The 18,512-nt window shown below is 44.1% G+C and overlaps 2 protein-coding genes across 3 annotated transcripts; one reads left to right on the top strand and one right to left on the bottom strand.

The window, feature by feature from the left end:
* Positions 1-140: 140 nt before the first annotated feature.
* prr15lb (proline rich 15 like b) lies at positions 141-4,439 on the bottom strand. 2 transcript variants are annotated; one of them, XM_062526287.1, is made up of 2 exons: positions 4,028-4,439; positions 141-1,323 (listed from the first exon to the last, which is right to left on the bottom strand). In XM_062526287.1, the coding sequence occupies exon 2, from the start codon at positions 1,292-1,294 to the stop codon at positions 974-976; it is 321 nt and encodes a 106-aa protein (XP_062382271.1). In that variant the 5' UTR covers positions 1,295-1,323; positions 4,028-4,439; the 3' UTR covers positions 141-973. The 2 variants fall into 2 exon arrangements, with proteins under 2 accessions (XP_062382271.1, XP_062382272.1); XM_062526288.1 differs by lacking the exon at positions 4,028-4,439 and adding an exon at positions 1,445-1,528.
* Positions 4,440-6,925: 2,486 nt separating this feature from the next.
* Positions 6,926-16,953, top strand: cdk5rap3 (CDK5 regulatory subunit associated protein 3). The gene is made up of 14 exons (XM_062526346.1): positions 6,926-7,055; positions 7,475-7,523; positions 7,751-7,882; positions 7,989-8,089; positions 8,180-8,228; positions 8,449-8,627; positions 8,965-9,101; positions 9,395-9,539; positions 9,745-9,852; positions 10,758-10,842; positions 11,333-11,421; positions 12,816-13,021; positions 14,380-14,551; positions 15,753-16,953. Exons 1-14 carry the CDS (start codon positions 7,050-7,052, stop codon positions 15,816-15,818), a joined length of 1,524 nt encoding a protein of 507 aa, XP_062382330.1. The 5' UTR covers positions 6,926-7,049; the 3' UTR covers positions 15,819-16,953.
* The last annotated feature ends 1,559 nt before the right edge of the window (positions 16,954-18,512 follow it).

Raw genomic sequence — 18,512 nt, 5'->3', positions numbered from 1 at the left:
CCATCAGAGATGACTGGTGAACTCTTCAGTTACATTTTCACTTGATTGCTACTTGAGTAATGCCACTTACTGGAACAATGCCCATCTCCATTGCTCTCTGCTCGCACTGTAAATAAGTAATGAAGACATGCACCTGAATATACGTGATGTGATCATCACCATTGGATCGATTTATTAAAAGTCTTCTGTTTGTTTTACAAAATAACTTTTTTACAAAACAATTCAAAAGTTCAAACAAATGATGCAGGACTGTCTCGAAGATAGTAAGAGTGGTACCACCTCCCAGCCTCACTCCACTGACCACACCTATGCTCTTGCCATAGTCCGGTCTGTGTCCACTAATCCTTGATTGCCTGAGTAAAATGATGCTGAAACTGAGATAGAGGGGCCTTATCTCAGTCAGATAAAAACTGATCTAGCGTGGTTGGTTAACTGAACAAGCCCTGCCATCATCATGTCATTCACTGAAGCGTTAAGAAGCACGGCAATCAGCATCCCATCAACTGCACTTCATTTCTCTAACAGGACCAGAGAGACTAGTTTCACAAGAATAACAACAGTGGTAATCATTTAATAGGCAAAACATAATGTCCAAGATGAGGCATATTTATCAACACTGTGATTGTCTTGCAGAAATCCCCAAATGATGGAAAGATCAGTGAAAGTCCCGTGCTATCAAGAAATAGGATACTAATCAAACAGCCTTTGTGAGTATGCAAATGATTTCCTCTCCTGTGTTACAGACAACACAGTGCCGGAGAGGAGATCTCAGTGTCCTCCAGTATTGGTGACAAACAGTCACATATCATTTCTTATTCATTTTAAGCATGTGAAAAAAGCTTTAGTCCTGTAAAATCTTTCTGTATATACACATATCTGTTCACACACTTATAAAAATGCACACACACTTGAGGCAAACATTGCGTGAGTTTTTGTACGTCAGTTTGAGTCTGTGTTATTTGGTCGGAGTGAGTTAGTTGTCGGCGGCCGTCACATGGTTCTCGTCGGCCGTGCTGTGGTCGGGGAAGAGGTTGGGGTTTTCGGCCAGCGTGGCGCGGATCCTCTTCTTCTCCTTGAACCTGCCAGAGTGGGAGACCTTGACGTGGCGGCCCTTGGTGGCCGACTTGTCCACTATCTTCTCCAGCCTGGCATTGAACTGGCTGTCGGTGGGGTCGCTGCACCCGTCCTTGTTGTCCGTGTTGCTGGCAAACTCAGCTGGGATCTCGTACAGGACTTTGGCCTCAGACTTCTTCTTGCGCAGGAAGGTCAGTTTCCACCAGGATGGGTCGGCCATGACAGGAGACAGGAACTAAAATCAGAGACCTGAGGCAGTAAAGAGGGCAAAGAGTGTCAGTAAGAATACAGATGTCACAAAAGTTATCATCAGGTTGTCAGCAAAGTGATATAAATTGAAGCTCAAATATTCATGTGTCAAAGAGCTCACAAAAGTAAAAGTTCTCCTCTGAGTTTTCTTCCCACAGGGTACGATATGTTCAGTGATTTCAGACAGCAACTGTGACACTTTACAGTACCATAGTGTAACAGTGCTTGTGTTAACAACACCTTGTTAAAGATTAGAGGAGTTACCTGACTCGACTCACATGGTCAGAATTAGTCACTCGATTGATGCAGAGGGCAGACAGAGTACATTATGTGCAAGACGTGTCAGCTCTTTCTCTGTGCTGAGACCGTGCAGAAAATACCACATTTCTGAGTCTCTTATCAGTTATCTCTCCACAGGTGTGCTGTCATTGCTGACATGGTAGTGAAGTGACACATTGGCACACTTGGTTAGACTATAACAAGTCCGCAAAAAAAATAAAATAATGCTTGACCCCCCTCCCTGAGTCCAGTTCAGAAGTGCCCGCTGGCCTCCAGTGTTTTGAACCCTGAAGCGTCCATGTCTCTCCACAGATATGCACCACAGCTTTTGTGTGCCCAGAATGCCCCACCAGAGCTCCCTGTCACCCTCCTGATCTCGTCAACTGCAAAAGGAAATGGAGGAGGACACCCAACTCCAAAGCCCTGCTGAAAAATGCATGAGAATCACCAGTGTATCCTCTGTCAGTTCACTGGGACCCAGTATGAGCTAGATAACATCACATGAGCCGATCAACAACTCTAAGCTCAATGTTTCAGGACTTTATTTCTATGAAAGAACCTACAACAAGTTAAAGGCTGAACAAAACTTGCTGGCCAGTATTCATGGCATAGCTTTTGTTACTACTTGTTCAGATGCACTTAGAACTGTTATCTTCATCTACCATTAGCTAAGGCAAACACCAGGTGATAGACACAAGCACACGCACACATATCTAAAAGCATGTCACTCAAAACACATGCACGCACGCACGCACGTCACACACAAACACACAAACACACACACACACACACACACACACACACACACACACACACACACACACACACACACACACACACACACACACACACGCATACACACAATCACACTTTTGCAATTGTTTAGCCGTGCCCTCTCTATCAGAGGCTATAGGGTGTGTTTAGGGTCTGTCACCTGGCAACCTCTCCCAGGAGAACATTTGCTCATTTAGGATGCTTAGGCTCCCAACACACTATCTGTGGCTTCAATAGCAACAGAGTGTTTTATCTTTCAGGGTGGAGGGAAATGATATATGAGAAAACGGTTTAAGGCGTGCATCTTTTATAGGCATCACACAAATCAAGGAGATAGGGGCAAGGAGCACACCCTTAGAACAAATTCTCCTTTTCCTGAAGTGGATTTATAGATTCTGTGGTGAATGCCATGCGAGTATAAATATCTTTGGGGATTATTCACTTCATTGCATACTTTCCCTCCACTGCTGAAGGAATTATGAGATAACTCAAAGGTTTTTGTTAGCAGTTCTTTAGGATTGTGAATGTATACTCAATGAATGCATACATGCATCTCCTTTTTTTCAGGCTTAAAGATACAGATACTGTCCAAGTTCACTACTCTAGGATCTCCAAATTGCATAATACCAACACACGACACCCACTACTCTTACATAATGAGACTAAACCAACACCTTTGCTTAATTGGACCAAGTTCGGGTGGTGTTGTAAGTTGCAGAGATCAGGTTCTGTGTTCCTTGCAAGAAAAGGTTGTGTTCTCATCTGACTTAACAGATCACTCTATCCCTATTGTGATTTGAATAAAGACACTGGTGTACATAGCTGATCCTTTGATGATGTCTATAAGCAAATGCAGATAGGACAAACAGTGATACATCAAAGCCTCTATACAGCATCGTAGAACTGCAATGTTTTTTTTCTCCTCCATTTCAAAATCAATGCAAACTGAGGAGTCTGGCGAAACCCCTTCCTGCTTAATAAGTTACCTTGGTCTCCGTCTTGTGTGGGTGAGCAAAGGAGCAGGAAAGATCACAGCAAAAGCCACACCACAGTGACTCTGAGCAATCACTAACCAAGTTCAAAAGTCTCCGGGTGATACAATGTTTGACCAAGGCGACAGAAGGTGGCCTCAAGGGCATCCTGGTCTTGTAATAAAAATTTAAGCCGCTGACAAGGGCAGGCGAAGGCGAAGGGGGAAGGGAGGGGAGGGACGAAGGGTCTTGACCGGACTCTTTTGTAACCGGGGGTTTCCTCAAATCTTGCTGATCTGGGATTGAAGATGGTTGTCATGGTAATTCATGGCCACCTGATCTACTGTACTCACGGCAACGTATAGGCAAGCGCTGAACTCAGGTAAGACCTGCAGTAAAGCGTGCCTTTCCCTAAAGAAACTAATTATAATACATGATACAAAGAAGCGACTCTCAAACAAAACTGGCCAAGGGTTAGGGTCACACAATAACATGGTTTACTACATTTTTGGTACTGTACAATTCACTGTTGGTAGTGTCATATAAGTACAATCAAGTACAAGTTTTTTTTTAGAAAAGAAAAGAAACATCCATAGAATGTTCATTTATTTAAATGGCCAGTCAATGGCCAGAGGTCAATGGGAATCCCTAAGTAGTTGTAAGGTAGACAAAGTTCTCACCTGAATAATGAAGGGCTGGAGGTTCCTCCGTCCTCTTCTGGGCCAGACTCCCTTCAGACGTGGCAGCGTCCCAGCAATGTCAGGTGTCAGACGATGGTATCACTGAAAATGTGACCTCCGCTGAAAATCATGCTGCTCTGCGTCGTCTGGGCAGGTTCCCTCGGTTCTCTCCCAACTGTTCTATGATGTGCTGCTATAGTCCGCCTAAACTTCTCCACTATGACTTCTGAGTGGTAAGGTGCAAGGGCACAGGTGCATCTCTCTCTTGCTCTTTTTTTCTCTCCCTCTCTCTCTCTCCTCTCTCTCTCTCCACTCTCTCTTACACACACACCACACACACACACACACACACAAGCCAGACACAATGTCACACAAGCACACTGGTTGAGTCCCAAGGCGAGTATGAGGGCCAGCCCCTTGCAACCTGAGTAAATGGCAGAGCCATGTGATCAGTAGGGGAGGGTGAGAGCTCGCTTTTCCTAGACAGGCCAGTCCTACTGCCGTGCAATGTTTACATTACATTTATATGTAGCTGCCGCTATGTGTTTGTTGTGGATGATGCAGTGAAGCGTATGTTTGGTCTACTTCATAAGGTTTACTTCAGTGTATATTTTATGTGGTATGTTGCAAGTTACGATGCAGGGATTGGAGCCCGAGATGAATTCCCCCGTTGGGAGACAATAAAAAGACTTATTCGCTATCTTATCTTATACAGTATATCGACACAGAGACACCCTAACTTACAAGTCATGCACGAGCAACATGTGTTAAGTTCTGAATCTGTTTTGTTTATGCAAATTGTACGTTCTGTCTGGGTCAAAGTTAGCAGTGACATGGGAAGGGAATTCCCAGTATTATGAAATTAAACCCTGTCTCAAGAGTGTGTTTTGTCTGGCCATTTAATTCTCCATCATCTCTCTCTGTAGTAATACCGAAACCCTTTTGTGTTTGAGTTAAGTGTACAAGCCAAAAGACTCACTCACGCTTTCCATTGTAGTGGTTTTCTCTGGGATTATCATTCTGCGGAGACCTCTATTGCTCTCTTGTGATGTGGCCAAATTAAAAGTTAGGCACGGGGGTGGGGTGGTGGTTGGGTTGTTCAAACAAAGAGGTACAGATGCCATGGCAGCTCACACTACTGTAATGCAAACACAGCTGGCATTGCCTCCCATAGGCATCAGGTTCAAGAATCAGGACTGGGAGTCATTTGGTGTAAACACTTTACTATAGGTGCACTTAACTTTGTCTTATCCAACTGTGGTACTCAATATTGAAGTACTACACTTAATGCTCATTTCAAACTAAGGTTAAATACCAAATTAAGGGCTGGAATATATGCAAATAAACTGACAGGACAAAGTTGAACTATAATAATTACTTCGTTTTTAGGTTCATATTTATAGGATTCTTTCATGATAGCCATCACATACGTGTTGTTTGTGAGACGTCATATGTTTTTCGAGACATATTTTCGAGAAATATCCTCAAAGTTTTGCATTTATGGGGGAAATCAGAGAATGTAGTTCCTTTCCTGGCACAGATAGCCCATTTGAATGCATTCAAATAAGAGGGGACGAAGCCTTATAGCCACGGCACCCCTTAACTGTTCTAGTCTTTGTTTTTCCGTCCAAGTCTTAAAGGCTAAGCGTCTTAAGATTAAAATTCTGATACACTGTGCCGAACAAGGTGGAAGAAAAGGGCCGTCAGTGTAATAAATAAGCTCTGTTTAAACAGCTTTTCAGCATACTTGACTAATGTGTAAGGGTCTCCCTGTTCCTGCCCGGCCAAAATCACTAGGGCCCGGAGGGCTGTATATTTTGATGACTCATGGTCATGATGATAGAAAGTAGATAATGAAATAACTTTACACACAAATATCACATATTCATACAAACACCATTTTGAAATATTTCTTAACAGCAATGAGAGCAGTCTCCACAGACTCCACAGAATCTGTGACAACATGAGCCTCTACCATCACAGAAGGGGAGCGGGAAGCATCTCAATGGTTGTCAGACTTCAAAGAATTTGGTTGAATTCTTGACTGTGTTAAGCTCATTAGGTCCGTACAAAGCTGAAATTAATCCAGGAAATCATCATACAACTGCACTGAGTAAGCGCCCAGTGCCCACAGCGGTCTACTGGCACCAGGGAAGGGCCTGCCACTAAGCATCTGACTTTATAAGCCTATCGACTGTACTATTAGGCCTACAGCAGGTTGGCTGTTGTTTTCTTTCTCATTGGCTGTGTCAACCCTTAAGCAACCATTTCTCCTACTGTTCTACTCAGCAGAAATTCAGATTGTAATCTCTTGTTTGACAAGCGCCAGAGACCACCCTTAGGTGTGGAGTGGGAAAGTTTCACTGAATGCCACTGAGGTGTTTCACCATGGTCCAGTCATAAACTTGAGCCTATGCTGAAGTTCCTTGAAACCCAGACACCCGTGATAAGGTGCTTCACTTAGAGCAAACACAGAAATCCATAAACGTGCAATTTCCCTTGAGCAAACATAGGCCTACTTGTCTTCTCTTTCTCTTGAGCAACATAAAAGAGAAGTGGAAAATCATTAACATAGAAAAAGCTATAGAAATTGTTCTTATGGAAGATCATAAGGTTTATAGAAAGTATGACTTTAAAATAGGTTTCTTTTATATGTAATGATGTTGCACTTGGTGCTGGTTTTCTGCACATAATAGACCTTTTGCTCAGAAGCCACACTGGACAACAACACAACAGAAGTTCGCTTCTCTAGGCAGGAATGCCATCTGCTGGCATGTGTGAAAATCACAGGGAATGGATAATTATTTGCTGCAGTAAAACGTTTTTCAATAGGTTCCTTTTTAGACTTATGCTAACCTCGCCCTGTGATAGGTTAACACTAAATTGACGTGGCAGTTCCCTGTAAACACCACAGTTTAGCATGGAAGCGTACTGTAACTACTGAGGCTAACGTGGTTAAACCTGGACATGTTGCAACGCTATCGTTTTGAATTATAAACAGTTGTATGCCATTGAAGACAGAATGGAGGTTGGTTTACGGGAAAACGATCTGCCTATTTTTAAAAACCTGTTTAGGGAGCTAGCGAGGCAATAGTATCTTCTTTGCAAGCTAACATTAGCTAACTACTGAAGACCATGCATTTGACAGCTGACTGACTGCTAGTCAGTGTCTGGAGAAATTGCAGAACTTAGAGTAGCCTATTTAGTTTTCGATTGAGTCGTTTGATAGTTGTGTTTGTAAAGCACATTAAACATCATTGGACTAATAGCTGTAATAAACATAATGTAATGCGACGGACCACGGTTGAATGAAAGAGCTGGATGTAGACTAATGAGAGGAGTTGAGCATGCACTGCATGACAAATGAATGAACTTCTTTACAGCAACGTTTTTATGTTGGCAGTGTGTACTGTGTAGTAACAGTGTTCTGTGTGTTTTGTTTTTCAGAAAAATATACAGAATCTGCCTATCGACATCCAAAACAGTAAACTTCTGGGTATGTCAAAAATATCGACGGTCATTCTGTCCTACTGTCAGAAGTTGCAATAGATGGCATTAATGTACGTGTTGGAGTTTTAATATATTTGGTTGGTTTGGCTTTTGCAGTGTAGCCAACATAGAGCTGTCTGGCTGATATGCATTGTTGAGGCATAAGCTACATAAGCTGCCAAATTCTCCATATGGTACTGCTTGTAACTGTTGCTTCATCCTTGGTTTTTGCAGACTGGTTGGTTGACCGGAGACACTGCACACTGAAATGGCAAAGTGCCATGTTAGAGATCCGAGAGAAGATCAACGCAGCCATTCAAGATATGCCAGAGAATGAGGAGATTAAACAGCTCCTGTCGGGATCCCGTAAGTGGTCCTCCATTTGTGATGAGTGGATGCTGATGCAGTGAATCAAGTAAAAGGAGTAAACCTCACAACTCATACTGAACTTCAGTGTGTTATGTTATTACAGACATCCATTACTTTAACTGCCTCAGGATAGTGGAAATTCTGAGAGGGACCGAGGCATCCTCCAAGAACATCTTTGGAAGATATTCATCTCAGAGGATGAAGGTGATTATAGATGTACCAGAGCCTTAGTGTCCGTGAGGGGTGTTCAGTATTGCTCTTTTGTCTCATGTGTCTTTTCAATTTCTTTACCAGGACTGGCAAGAAATCGTGTCCTTGTACGAGATAGACAATGCTTACTTGGGTAAGTGTACTTGGATAAACCTTTCCTCAGATATAATCACGTACTGTAGCGTTAGTTAAGACATGATGGAAAGGAAGCCTGGCAATAAATGTGTAAAAATCGACATGTATTCTAGAGGTGTGTGTAATGTGGATTCCTGTTCATGAGTTTAAAATGGATGTCATTCACCGCACACCTTGACTAGCGTCTCCTCTCCTTGTCTGTGCACTGTGTGTGTTAGCGGAAGTGGCTAGCCTGATGGTGCGCAGTGTGAGCTACGAGGGCCCTGCCCTGAGGAAGCAGGTGGCCAAAGCCCAGCAGCTGCAGCAGGAGCTGAGCCGCCGCGAGGTGGAGTGCCAGAACTCAGCCGCCGTCATGAGGGAGCAGTACTATGCTGCCTGCAAGCAGTACGGCATCACGGTGAGGACACACTGGACAGCATGCACATCCCCAAACCACTTATTTGAAGGTTGCAAATGTAGAGGTGTTATGACAGTGGGTGTTTGGTTTGTTGTGTTTCCACTTCCACTGATTTGTTCATACACAAGGGATTTGACACATGTCATTTCTCATTTCTAATGTACGATCATGGAAATAATAACAAAACAAAACAGATTTGGTATCCATGCTTAGAGGACTTACCAACAACTCACACACACACACACACACACACACACGCACACACACACACGCTCCCACGCAAAATTCAAAGATGGGCTCTGTGTCCTGTTCTGGTGTTTGTGTATGGGTCATTCAGGGGGATAATGTGGCCAGGGAGCTCCAGGCCCTGGTGACGGACCTGCCCACCACGCTGGGGGAAATCGGGAAGGACGCCGCCTGTCTGGGCGAGCTCATCCAGCTGTACACGGCCTTCGCACAGTTTGTCTCAGACTGGTGAGTCCCAGCAGCACTGAGTAAAAGGCACGCTTGGGTCCATCTTACCGTGCTGCAAGTAGTTAAAAGGCACCAGCTTGAAGAAAGACATGTTTGTGATGGCGAAGGAATGATTTGTCTGTGTTTGTTTCATCATCTTTCTGGTTTGTTTTCATCATCTTTTCAAGGATTGTGAATTATACAACCATTGTTGCAAGGCCTGCACTCACAACTCTCTGTTTTTCTCTCTCTCTCTCTCTCTCTCTCTCTCTCTCTCTTTCTCTCTTTCTGTGTGTGTTTCTGTGGCGTCACAGGCAGGAGCCCATTCTGCCCATGCTACAGTTTATTCAGCAGAAGGGCAACACCACAGTGTACGAGTGGCGGACGGGGAAGGAGCCCGCGGTCATCGAGAGGCCCGTGGTGGAGGAGGCTCCACCTGACACCGTCACAGAGGAAGTGGTGAGCTCTTGGGTTGACCTCCAAAAATAATTGGCTTTTGACATTTCACATTTCCTCGACAAGAAAATCAGGACTAAGAACATTTTTAAGTATTGTGAAAATACAAACATACTTTGTGTGTGTGTGTGTGTGTGTGTTTGTGTGTGAGAGAGTGAATGTTTGTAGATATGTTGTTCACACTGTGAAATCCATTGTCTTGCCTCAGATCGATTGGGGTGACCTAGGCGCAGGAACAGACTCGGCCGATGTGAACTTTGGGATCACCGTGGAGGACGGAGTGGACTGGGGCATCAGTCTGGATCCTGGGGCAGAGGTAAGAGAACACGCTTGCTGAAGTGACCCCCTCTCCTGGTCCCTGGCTTACTTTACACCCAGTATGGACTGTGTCAGTCTATAACATTTGGGGATTCTGTCAAATGTGTTAAAGGGATAGTTCGGATTTTAAGACACGAAGTTATATGGGTTCCCTGTCAGCAATGTTGTGCATCAGCACTGACTTACCCCCCGACAGCGTCCTGTGAGCCGAGATCCAGCCGGTTTTTGATCGTTTTTGATGCCGGACTATTTTCTTCAGCAAGTTTCTGGGGTCACGAAAGTAAAGTGTTTTTCTTCTCAAAACCATATGCGTTCAACAGAGTGATATATTTGCACCACAAAAATGTTGTCCAGCTGTCAGTAGCGCGCAGTGATAGGAATCGCGAAAAATAAGTAAGTGATAACGAGGTTTGAATTTTTCCTGGACAACGTTTTTGTGGTGCAAATATATCACTCTTTTGAACGCATATGGTTTTGAGAAGAAAAACACTTTACTTTCGTGACCCCAGAAACTTGCCGGACTACTTTCTTCAGCATCAAAAACCGGCTGGATCTCGGCTCACAGGACGCTGTTGCGGGGTAAGTCAGTGCTGATGCACAACGTTGCTGACGGGGAACCCATATAACTTCGTGTCGTAAACCCGAACTATCCCTTTAAGTAGAAATATTAAGAAATTATTCAGAGAAATGTAAAGATTTTTTTGTTTTAGATATTTAGTCCATAGTCTAATATTTAGATCATTCCATTACTGATCTGCATGGTATGGTTACATATTGAAGTGAAAGAGTATGATCATCATACACCTTTGTACCTCAATCTGGTCAAAATCTGGGGTAAATTGGGCATATTGTTGTCACCTATCAATTATTTCCACAGCTTTAATTTTGTCCTCTTCCCGCTAGGAATCTGGTGCAGGTGGGATTGACTGGGGGGAGAGTGGCGAGAGTGCCCCTATAGAGATCGAAGTTGTCGACGCAGGAACAGATTGTGAGTGCTGATGACTTTTGACACCATCATTAAGTTATGACGATTTGAGCCGTAATACTGTGGCTTTGCACGTTTAATTTTCTTTTAATTTCAGTACAGTTTTATTTCGTTTTCGCTTTGCTTTCAATCCACGTTCATCTGAAGTGACTCTACTAGTGCTTCCTTTTAAGTCCACATGGTGTCATTGTTTTTCTTCTGCTGGCACTTTCTACAGTCTGGAGACTGACTAGAGACCTTTATTTTGAGTAGTAATGTAATCACCTCAGTTAAAAGGTTGAGTCTGCTTGATAAGATCAGTATTCTTAAAAAAAAAAGAGGATTCCAACTGAGAATTTGTGTTTCTGTTTAAAATGGGCTAAATGGTCAGAATAAGGTGGTTGTCATATCTTACTGGAGAGGGCTTTGTCTCTCTGATTCGTTATTAGATGTTTTATTTGTGTGTGTGTGTGTGTGTGTGTGTGTGTGTGTGTGTGTGTGTGTGTGTTCCCAGGTCCAGAGGGCGTGGCGAGGGGTGAAGATGCATTGACTCTGCTAGAAACCCCACACACACGGAGCCAGTTCATTGATGAGCTGAAGGAGGTACAGAATGTCTACTTCTGTGTTCTGTTCACACTTACATAGACAGGATTCACACTGGGCCCAAAACACAATCTTGACCAGTAGTGTGACATTGGGGAGGTGCAGGCTTCTGTGTGAATGCAGGACACATATGCAGTGTAGACATTCATATTTATCTTCATCACAAAGTATCCAGAAGGTCATTCTAAACCAACCAAAGTTACTGCATAACACTGCTGAAGTAATGCTATTGGTAAAGGGATGGGCCATACTGCAGTTTTTACTGGGGCTTCCAAATTCATTCTGCAATATGATATCTGGGGCTATGCTATTCTCTTACCTCCTGGGGCAGAGGTAAGAGAACACACTGAATAACCTCCTCTCCTGGTCCTTGGCTTATTCTACACCCAGTAGGGACTTTGTCAGTCTATAACATTTGGGTGTTCAGTCAAATGTATTAAGTAGAAATATTAAGAAATTATTCAGAGAAATATTTTTTAAATATTACGCGTCATTCTAAACCAACTGAAGTTACTGCATAACACTGCTGAAGTAATCCTATGTAAAGTGATGAGACCTACTACAGTTTTTACTGGGGCTTCCAAATTCATCCTGCTACTGTATATGATATCTGATTTTGCCGCATTGATTTTCAGTCAGTTGAAGAGTTCAAATTTCAAAGGTGTTATTGACATGAAATGTAGCCGTGGATAAACGCATTACATACAGGAGCTCCAGAAGACCAGCCCTCTCCCACCACCTAATTCTGTCCGCACGTACTGCCTGCCTGCCACCCCCGTGCCCAGTTTCCACATCTGCTATGGAAGATTTTACACTGGGTCCAGTGATAAGATCGTTACGTCGCTAAGTTGATGGAACTGTCCAAACCTCGTGTGTGTGTGTGTAATGTTTGAGAGTAGTCTGTATTTTTGGTGCTGATTTTTGCCGCATTTCCTAGATTCGTTAAAAAGCTCTTAAGTGCTAAGATCTTCTTCGTAGCGCTCTAAGAACGTTCTAAGGACGCTCCTAAGAAGATCTTATCACTCAAGAGCTTCTTAACGAATCTGGGAAACGTGGCCTTTGTGTGTAGATTCTCTGTGTCCAATGGAGCTTTGGTATTGTGTATTTGGACATTCCCCGCAGATGTCCTATATCATATTGACTTCTATGTAAGAACATGAACTTGTGACATCTCTTGTATATACATTACAGCATGACTTCTATGTAAGAACATGAACTTGTGACATCTCTTGTATATATACATTACAGCACACAGTTGAAACACACTGTGCATTCTGTGCACGTCACATTCCATACACACTGGCAACAGCTCCGCTTGTGCTCACACATACACAATGTAAACAAGCATCTGCATTGATCCATTTTGCGCGTTCTGCCGCGTGCTCTCTGCGCAGGTGGAGATGTTCCTGCTCCAGCGTCTGAGCGAGATGAGCGTGGAGGGCGACGTGGTCTCCATGAGCCAGTTCCAGCTGGCGCCCTCGGTGGTCCAGGCGCAGACGGCGGCGCGCGTGGCGGCCATGCTGGCCGAGGTGCGCTCGCTGGTGACGCGGCTGACCTCGCTGCGCATGCAGCACCTCTTCATGATCCAGGCCTCGCCGCGGTACGCCTCACCCACGTCATGTCACATCACATCCACGTTCACGTTCACGTTCACGTTCACGTTCACGTTCACGTTCACGTTCACATTCACATTCACATTCACATTCACATTCACATTCACATTCACATTCACATTCACATTCACATTCACATTCACATTCACATTCACATCCACATCCACATTCACATCCACATCCACATCCACATCCACATCCACATCCACATCCACATCCACATCCACATCCACATCCACATCCACATCCACATCCACATCCACATCCACATCCACATCCACATCCACATTCACATTCACATCTCACAGGCTCGCCCTCGACTTTCATCACAGAGCAGGAAAATAACAGAGCAAATATGCTTTCAAATAGTTAGTTTAATTCATGTAATGTGTCATATGGCTGTATCCGCCAATTTATGTTTCCGTCAGTGGGTGCTCAAACAATTAAATGGCCAATGCCTTTGCCAAAAATAAACATCATACATGAATTATTGCCATGAAAAAGTAGTCCAAAAATGAATGCATTTCAGCACCTTAGGAAATGAACAGCGGCCGACACACACACACAAGCGATTAAGTCAATAATAAAGCCGTGAAGTAGGCTATTTTTTTTTCTGACAGTGCCACTTCTCACAAACCATAAATAAAACAGATATGATTGGAGATGAGAAGTTTAACTAACAGCCTACCATGAAACTGCGAGAACCCAGGAAAGTAAGAATCAATGCCACCTGATTAGTCTAATTAGAAGGCCTATGAATGAGCATATGAATCAGTACACTATGTTATCGCTGTTACACACACGAAGGTAGCTAGCAAGTCCACAAAGTTACAACTGCTAGTTAACCATCAACATCTAGGCCCACAGAGCTACCAAAATTAGAATTGGATTTGTTTTGACTCCCCATTGCCGTGTAAAGTGGAGAGGAAAGTGTCTAAAGAGGAGTTTCCATCTCAGAGCCACTCTGATTGGTGGTTACGATATGGAGCAGGGGACTGACAGTGACATAGGCAATCACACTGACAGATGCTCCAGTTAGCACCAACTACAATGTTTGATTTGAAATGAATGTAAATTAGCTGGGACTGTAAGCTGGCACACGTGGGTGCTCAGTATTTTGCGGCACACATGGGTGTTTCCGAGTTGGAGCCGTTTATTTATAATTGACATGTGAAATGTTGTCGTACCATCATCTCACTCAGTTGATGCATGTAACACCAGACTCCATTTGATACTATAATATGTTATCAAAAGTGAATTGATGTCTCTAAATGGGGTAGTTGAATATCATAATTAGAAACCTCCTGGATACGCTACCATATGTGTGTGTGTGTGTGTGTGTCAGGTATGTGGAGCGTGTGTCGGAGATGCTGCGTCAGAAGCTGAAGCAGGCGGACATTCTGCTGCTGAAGCGGACGAACCTGGCGGAGAAGAGACAGGAGGCGCTGGAGGAGCAGGCCAAGCTGGAGCCCCGCGTCGACCTGCTGGCCTCACGCATCCAGGAGCTACGCAAACTGGTAACGCACCCCTACCTCCTCTCCAGCAGCAGCCTCAGTACTACCAGTGGGGCACTTATTGCATTCATATGGAGTGATTTATTCAACCATTCAGTCATTTTAATATTTAATTTCAGTTCATCGAGGGTTGGTCTCATTTACAATGATGACAAAATTACAATTGCTATAAAATAAAATGATAGTACACAATGGTTGTAGTGAAATGTAGATTGTAAATAAGCCAAAACAAATAGTAGAAAGACAACATTTCAGAGGGGAAAGAAAAAAAGTAATTAAAAGTTACAAATTAACATAGGAAGATTTGTATCTTCTAGGTATGAATTGACCATATGACGGTAGAGAGTTCATTTTCACAATGCAGTGAAGATTATTCCTGGAAGTTGGGGCTGACTTTCCCAGCTCAGAATGAATATTGATCCTTGAGCATTGAAAGAAACGTTTGATCGTTTGATCTATGGTGGTCTGATTGGAACTAGAATTCTAATCAAGCTTAATTGAAGTTTATGATAATAACTTTCCAACAATAGTTTAATAGATCAATACATATTAATGTTAACTTTGCCTCTCTGCTAAAGATGACCAACCTAGTATTCCATATTATGTCTTATCTGAGTCCATGCTCAGAATGTCGAAACATGTACGGTAATTTCATGTGTATTAGCCGGATTGTGTATAAGCCGCTGAACAATGTTTTATGCCAGTCAAAAGAAGGAAAACATATTCATACCCATTAACTGCCCCTGTGTGTTAACTGTGTGTTAACCTCATGGCTGAAAAAATGTTGCAACATCAGTGTGTAAGCCACGGCTAATAGTTGGGAAATTACAGCACCGTTGATGTGTGCAGTCTATCAAGTTTTAGCGCATAGCCTCTCAACAGCTAGAGTCAGTTCCCTTTAGCGGCCGTAGTGCAGCGCCGAATGAGTTGATTGATCAATATAAGATCTGAAGGAGGGGCCAATCTTAGATTACTCAAAGATAATGACTGTATTTAATTTGGAGTCATGCATCAACACAAGCATAGGGAGCTCTGAATACGTCTGGGTGAATTACGACATCATGCTTCATTATCCCTGGGGAAAAATGGCAGGCATGTGACCTGATGTATGGCACTCATAATTTGGTGCTTTTCTTGGTGTTTTGCGCTTTGTGTTTGTGCCTGACTGTGTGCATTGTTGTGTTTTTTGTGTGTGCCCTTGCAGATTGAAGCAGACATTTCAAAGCGCTACAACAACAGGCCAGTTAACCTGATGGGTGTCAATATTTGACCAGAGACGGTGTTATTTCATATTAATAAATATTTTATTGGATGACCAGACTCGCGCAATGATCTCCTCTTAAAAAACGGGTCGTTAGCCAACAGAAGAAGAGGAGGGAGACGGATAATGATTTCACTCTGAAAACCCCTTTGAATGCTAATCAAGGCCAACCTTGAACCTTCAGCTCCAACGCATTCCGCATAATTGCTTTCAAAAGCATTGTTAAAAAAAATGTGATCAATGATCAAATCCTAACTAACAAGAGATGCTTTTATAGATGTCTGTTATAGATGTCTGTCTAGTGTGTAGCCAGAAACACGTCACGGGTTCATCCTCTCATTCTCATTGCAGTCCTCACCTCCCTTTGTGTGGGTGAGAATGCAATTGAACGGTAGCTGGCTGGGTGGCGTGGATGGTAGATGGTGGTGTGGGGGGGCAAGTAGTGCCCCTCTCGCGGCCCCATGGCGGCTGTTCTCATGCGTGCCCATGACTCCTCATCAAGGCGCGGCGCTCGGAAATGACACGCCTCATTACCAGTCGCGTCGCGTGGTCTCGTCCGCGGCCACAGCGGAGCCGGGCACAGCAATGCCCCCCGGCGGGGGCGACGACGCTGAGCGATGACTCCGCGTAGATAGAACGGCATTCTCACCTCACTTACACACACACACACACACACACACACACACACACACAGACTCTTACGCATACACTCACACACACACAAACAAACTGATACACAGTGGAGCATAGAGCCTTAACTGTATGTGTTAGTTGGAAAAGTGCTGTGGTTTACATGCACAAGGTTGTGCTCTGATGGAAATCTTAAGGTCATCAAACACTGAATGGTCTTTACTGACCGGTTCTTCTCAGAGCGCATGTCATGGCTCTACTCAGAATCTCCGTGCAGACGAGCCACAAGCTATTTGTAGTAAAAACGTTTTCATCATTGGCTGAGTGGAGGATGGTGATTATGTGAAATGGTAGCATTAAACTGGAGATATCTTGTGTGCAATTAGTCCAATTTAATGCAGTTTGTAATTGATAATTGTGAGTAAACATATTTTTCTAATCCTGTCTATTGAAATGTTAAGTTTGCTTTTCCTCATCATTTGGCATTGATCTTCAGTGTAACCCATTTTGATAAGACACTTTCTCTATCTCTGTCACACACACACACACACACACCAGGATATGTGTGTATAACTTATCTCTACATATAGATCTCCGTGTTTAATTAACGTAATTGCTCAGCCTTGATCTGTGACTAACTGCTTCTCCTCTTTCAAAACGCAATAAATCGGTATGGCCCAACAGCCAGCCATTTTTAAAAAAAAAGTGATCATTGACCTCAAGTGGTATTTACATCACGTCTCCACACTCATGTGAGAGCCCACCGAATTCCCGAGAGGTTGTCTTTCTTTCCTTTTATCTCTGATAGCGCAACAGACTCCTCTCTTTCAACCTCGTTTCGGTGCTCTACAAAAAAGAAAAAAAAAGGAAAATCTTCCATCAGGCCCATGCCACTCCATCATGGTGTCCTCCCTGGCTGGCCCCGGGGGCTGGCGCCGTAATCACACGTCAGAAACACATTACACTCACAAGATTGAGGAGTTAATGTAGCACAGCACGTCTGCTCCACTCTCGCACACAAACACACACACACACGCAAGCACGCACGCACACACACACGCACGTAGACAGACGCGCACTGACACACACATTACCGATCACACAAGACGCCGTTTCTTAAGTTTACTCAAAAGACTGTCCGCTAAAGACGGGGTTTTACACTCTCTGCAGGTCAGGATTTTTTAAAAAGCCTCCTTTTTGCGTTATGTCAAGTTTTAAACAAAAGCGTGATTAAATTCAGTTTTTGTCGGGCGTGTTGTTTCTTAAGACGACAGCGTCTCCCAAAGAGTCTGCCCCCTGTCTGTGAAACCCACCTATCATGTTGTCGTTATAAACAGCTTTGGCTGACAGAGGAAAGGACGCGCCTTTCGTGCAGTGGGTGACATTCAACCTGCACAGATTTGTTAATTACGCCGCGCTCCTCTTGCAGCACTGTTGGGGGGCCTAATTTATGCCGCCTGTCACACCCATCCCTTTGGTTTTTTTCCCCTCCATCTCCCATTTCTCATTTTTCTATCTCCATCCATTCATCCAGTCATCCATCAGTCCAGGCAGGCCCAGCTCTCGGTGACAGAAACCATTTCAGGAAGAAAGGAGAGAGGGAAAGAGAGAGAGAGAGAGAGAGTGGGAGAGCAAGAGAGCAGGATGATGCAAGTGAGGTCCAGACATTTGTCAAATCACCCGTAGGAACTGGTGATTATAAACAAATTCCCTCCCTCTTATTGGGCGGTGCTGGTAATTATTCAACCCCCCATCCCTATCCCCATCCTCCTCCCCGCCACCCCCCCCCCCCACACACACACATACACACACACACACACACCTCTCTCTCCTCCCTCCCTCCCCTCTCAATTCATCTCCCACAATTCCCTCCATCCCCGCAGTGGGCAGATGTTCGCTGGCGCTCGCCAGGGTGAGACCCGGCGCTGCGGCGGCCCAGAAGGCTGGGGTTGCCAAGACAACTGACCGTGCACCCCTGCTGCTGTCACTCCCGCCTGTGTGTGGCCCAGCCATTGATTAGCGCATGCAGTCGGCATTGTTTCCCCCCGCCGCGTTCCCCTTGTGCAGCAAGCC

The sequence above is a fragment of the Sardina pilchardus genome, chromosome 22, assembly GCF_963854185.1.
Source record: "Sardina pilchardus chromosome 22, fSarPil1.1, whole genome shotgun sequence".
NCBI lineage: Eukaryota > Metazoa > Chordata > Actinopteri > Clupeiformes > Clupeidae > Sardina > Sardina pilchardus.
This window is presented reverse-complemented; position numbering and strand designations above follow the sequence as displayed.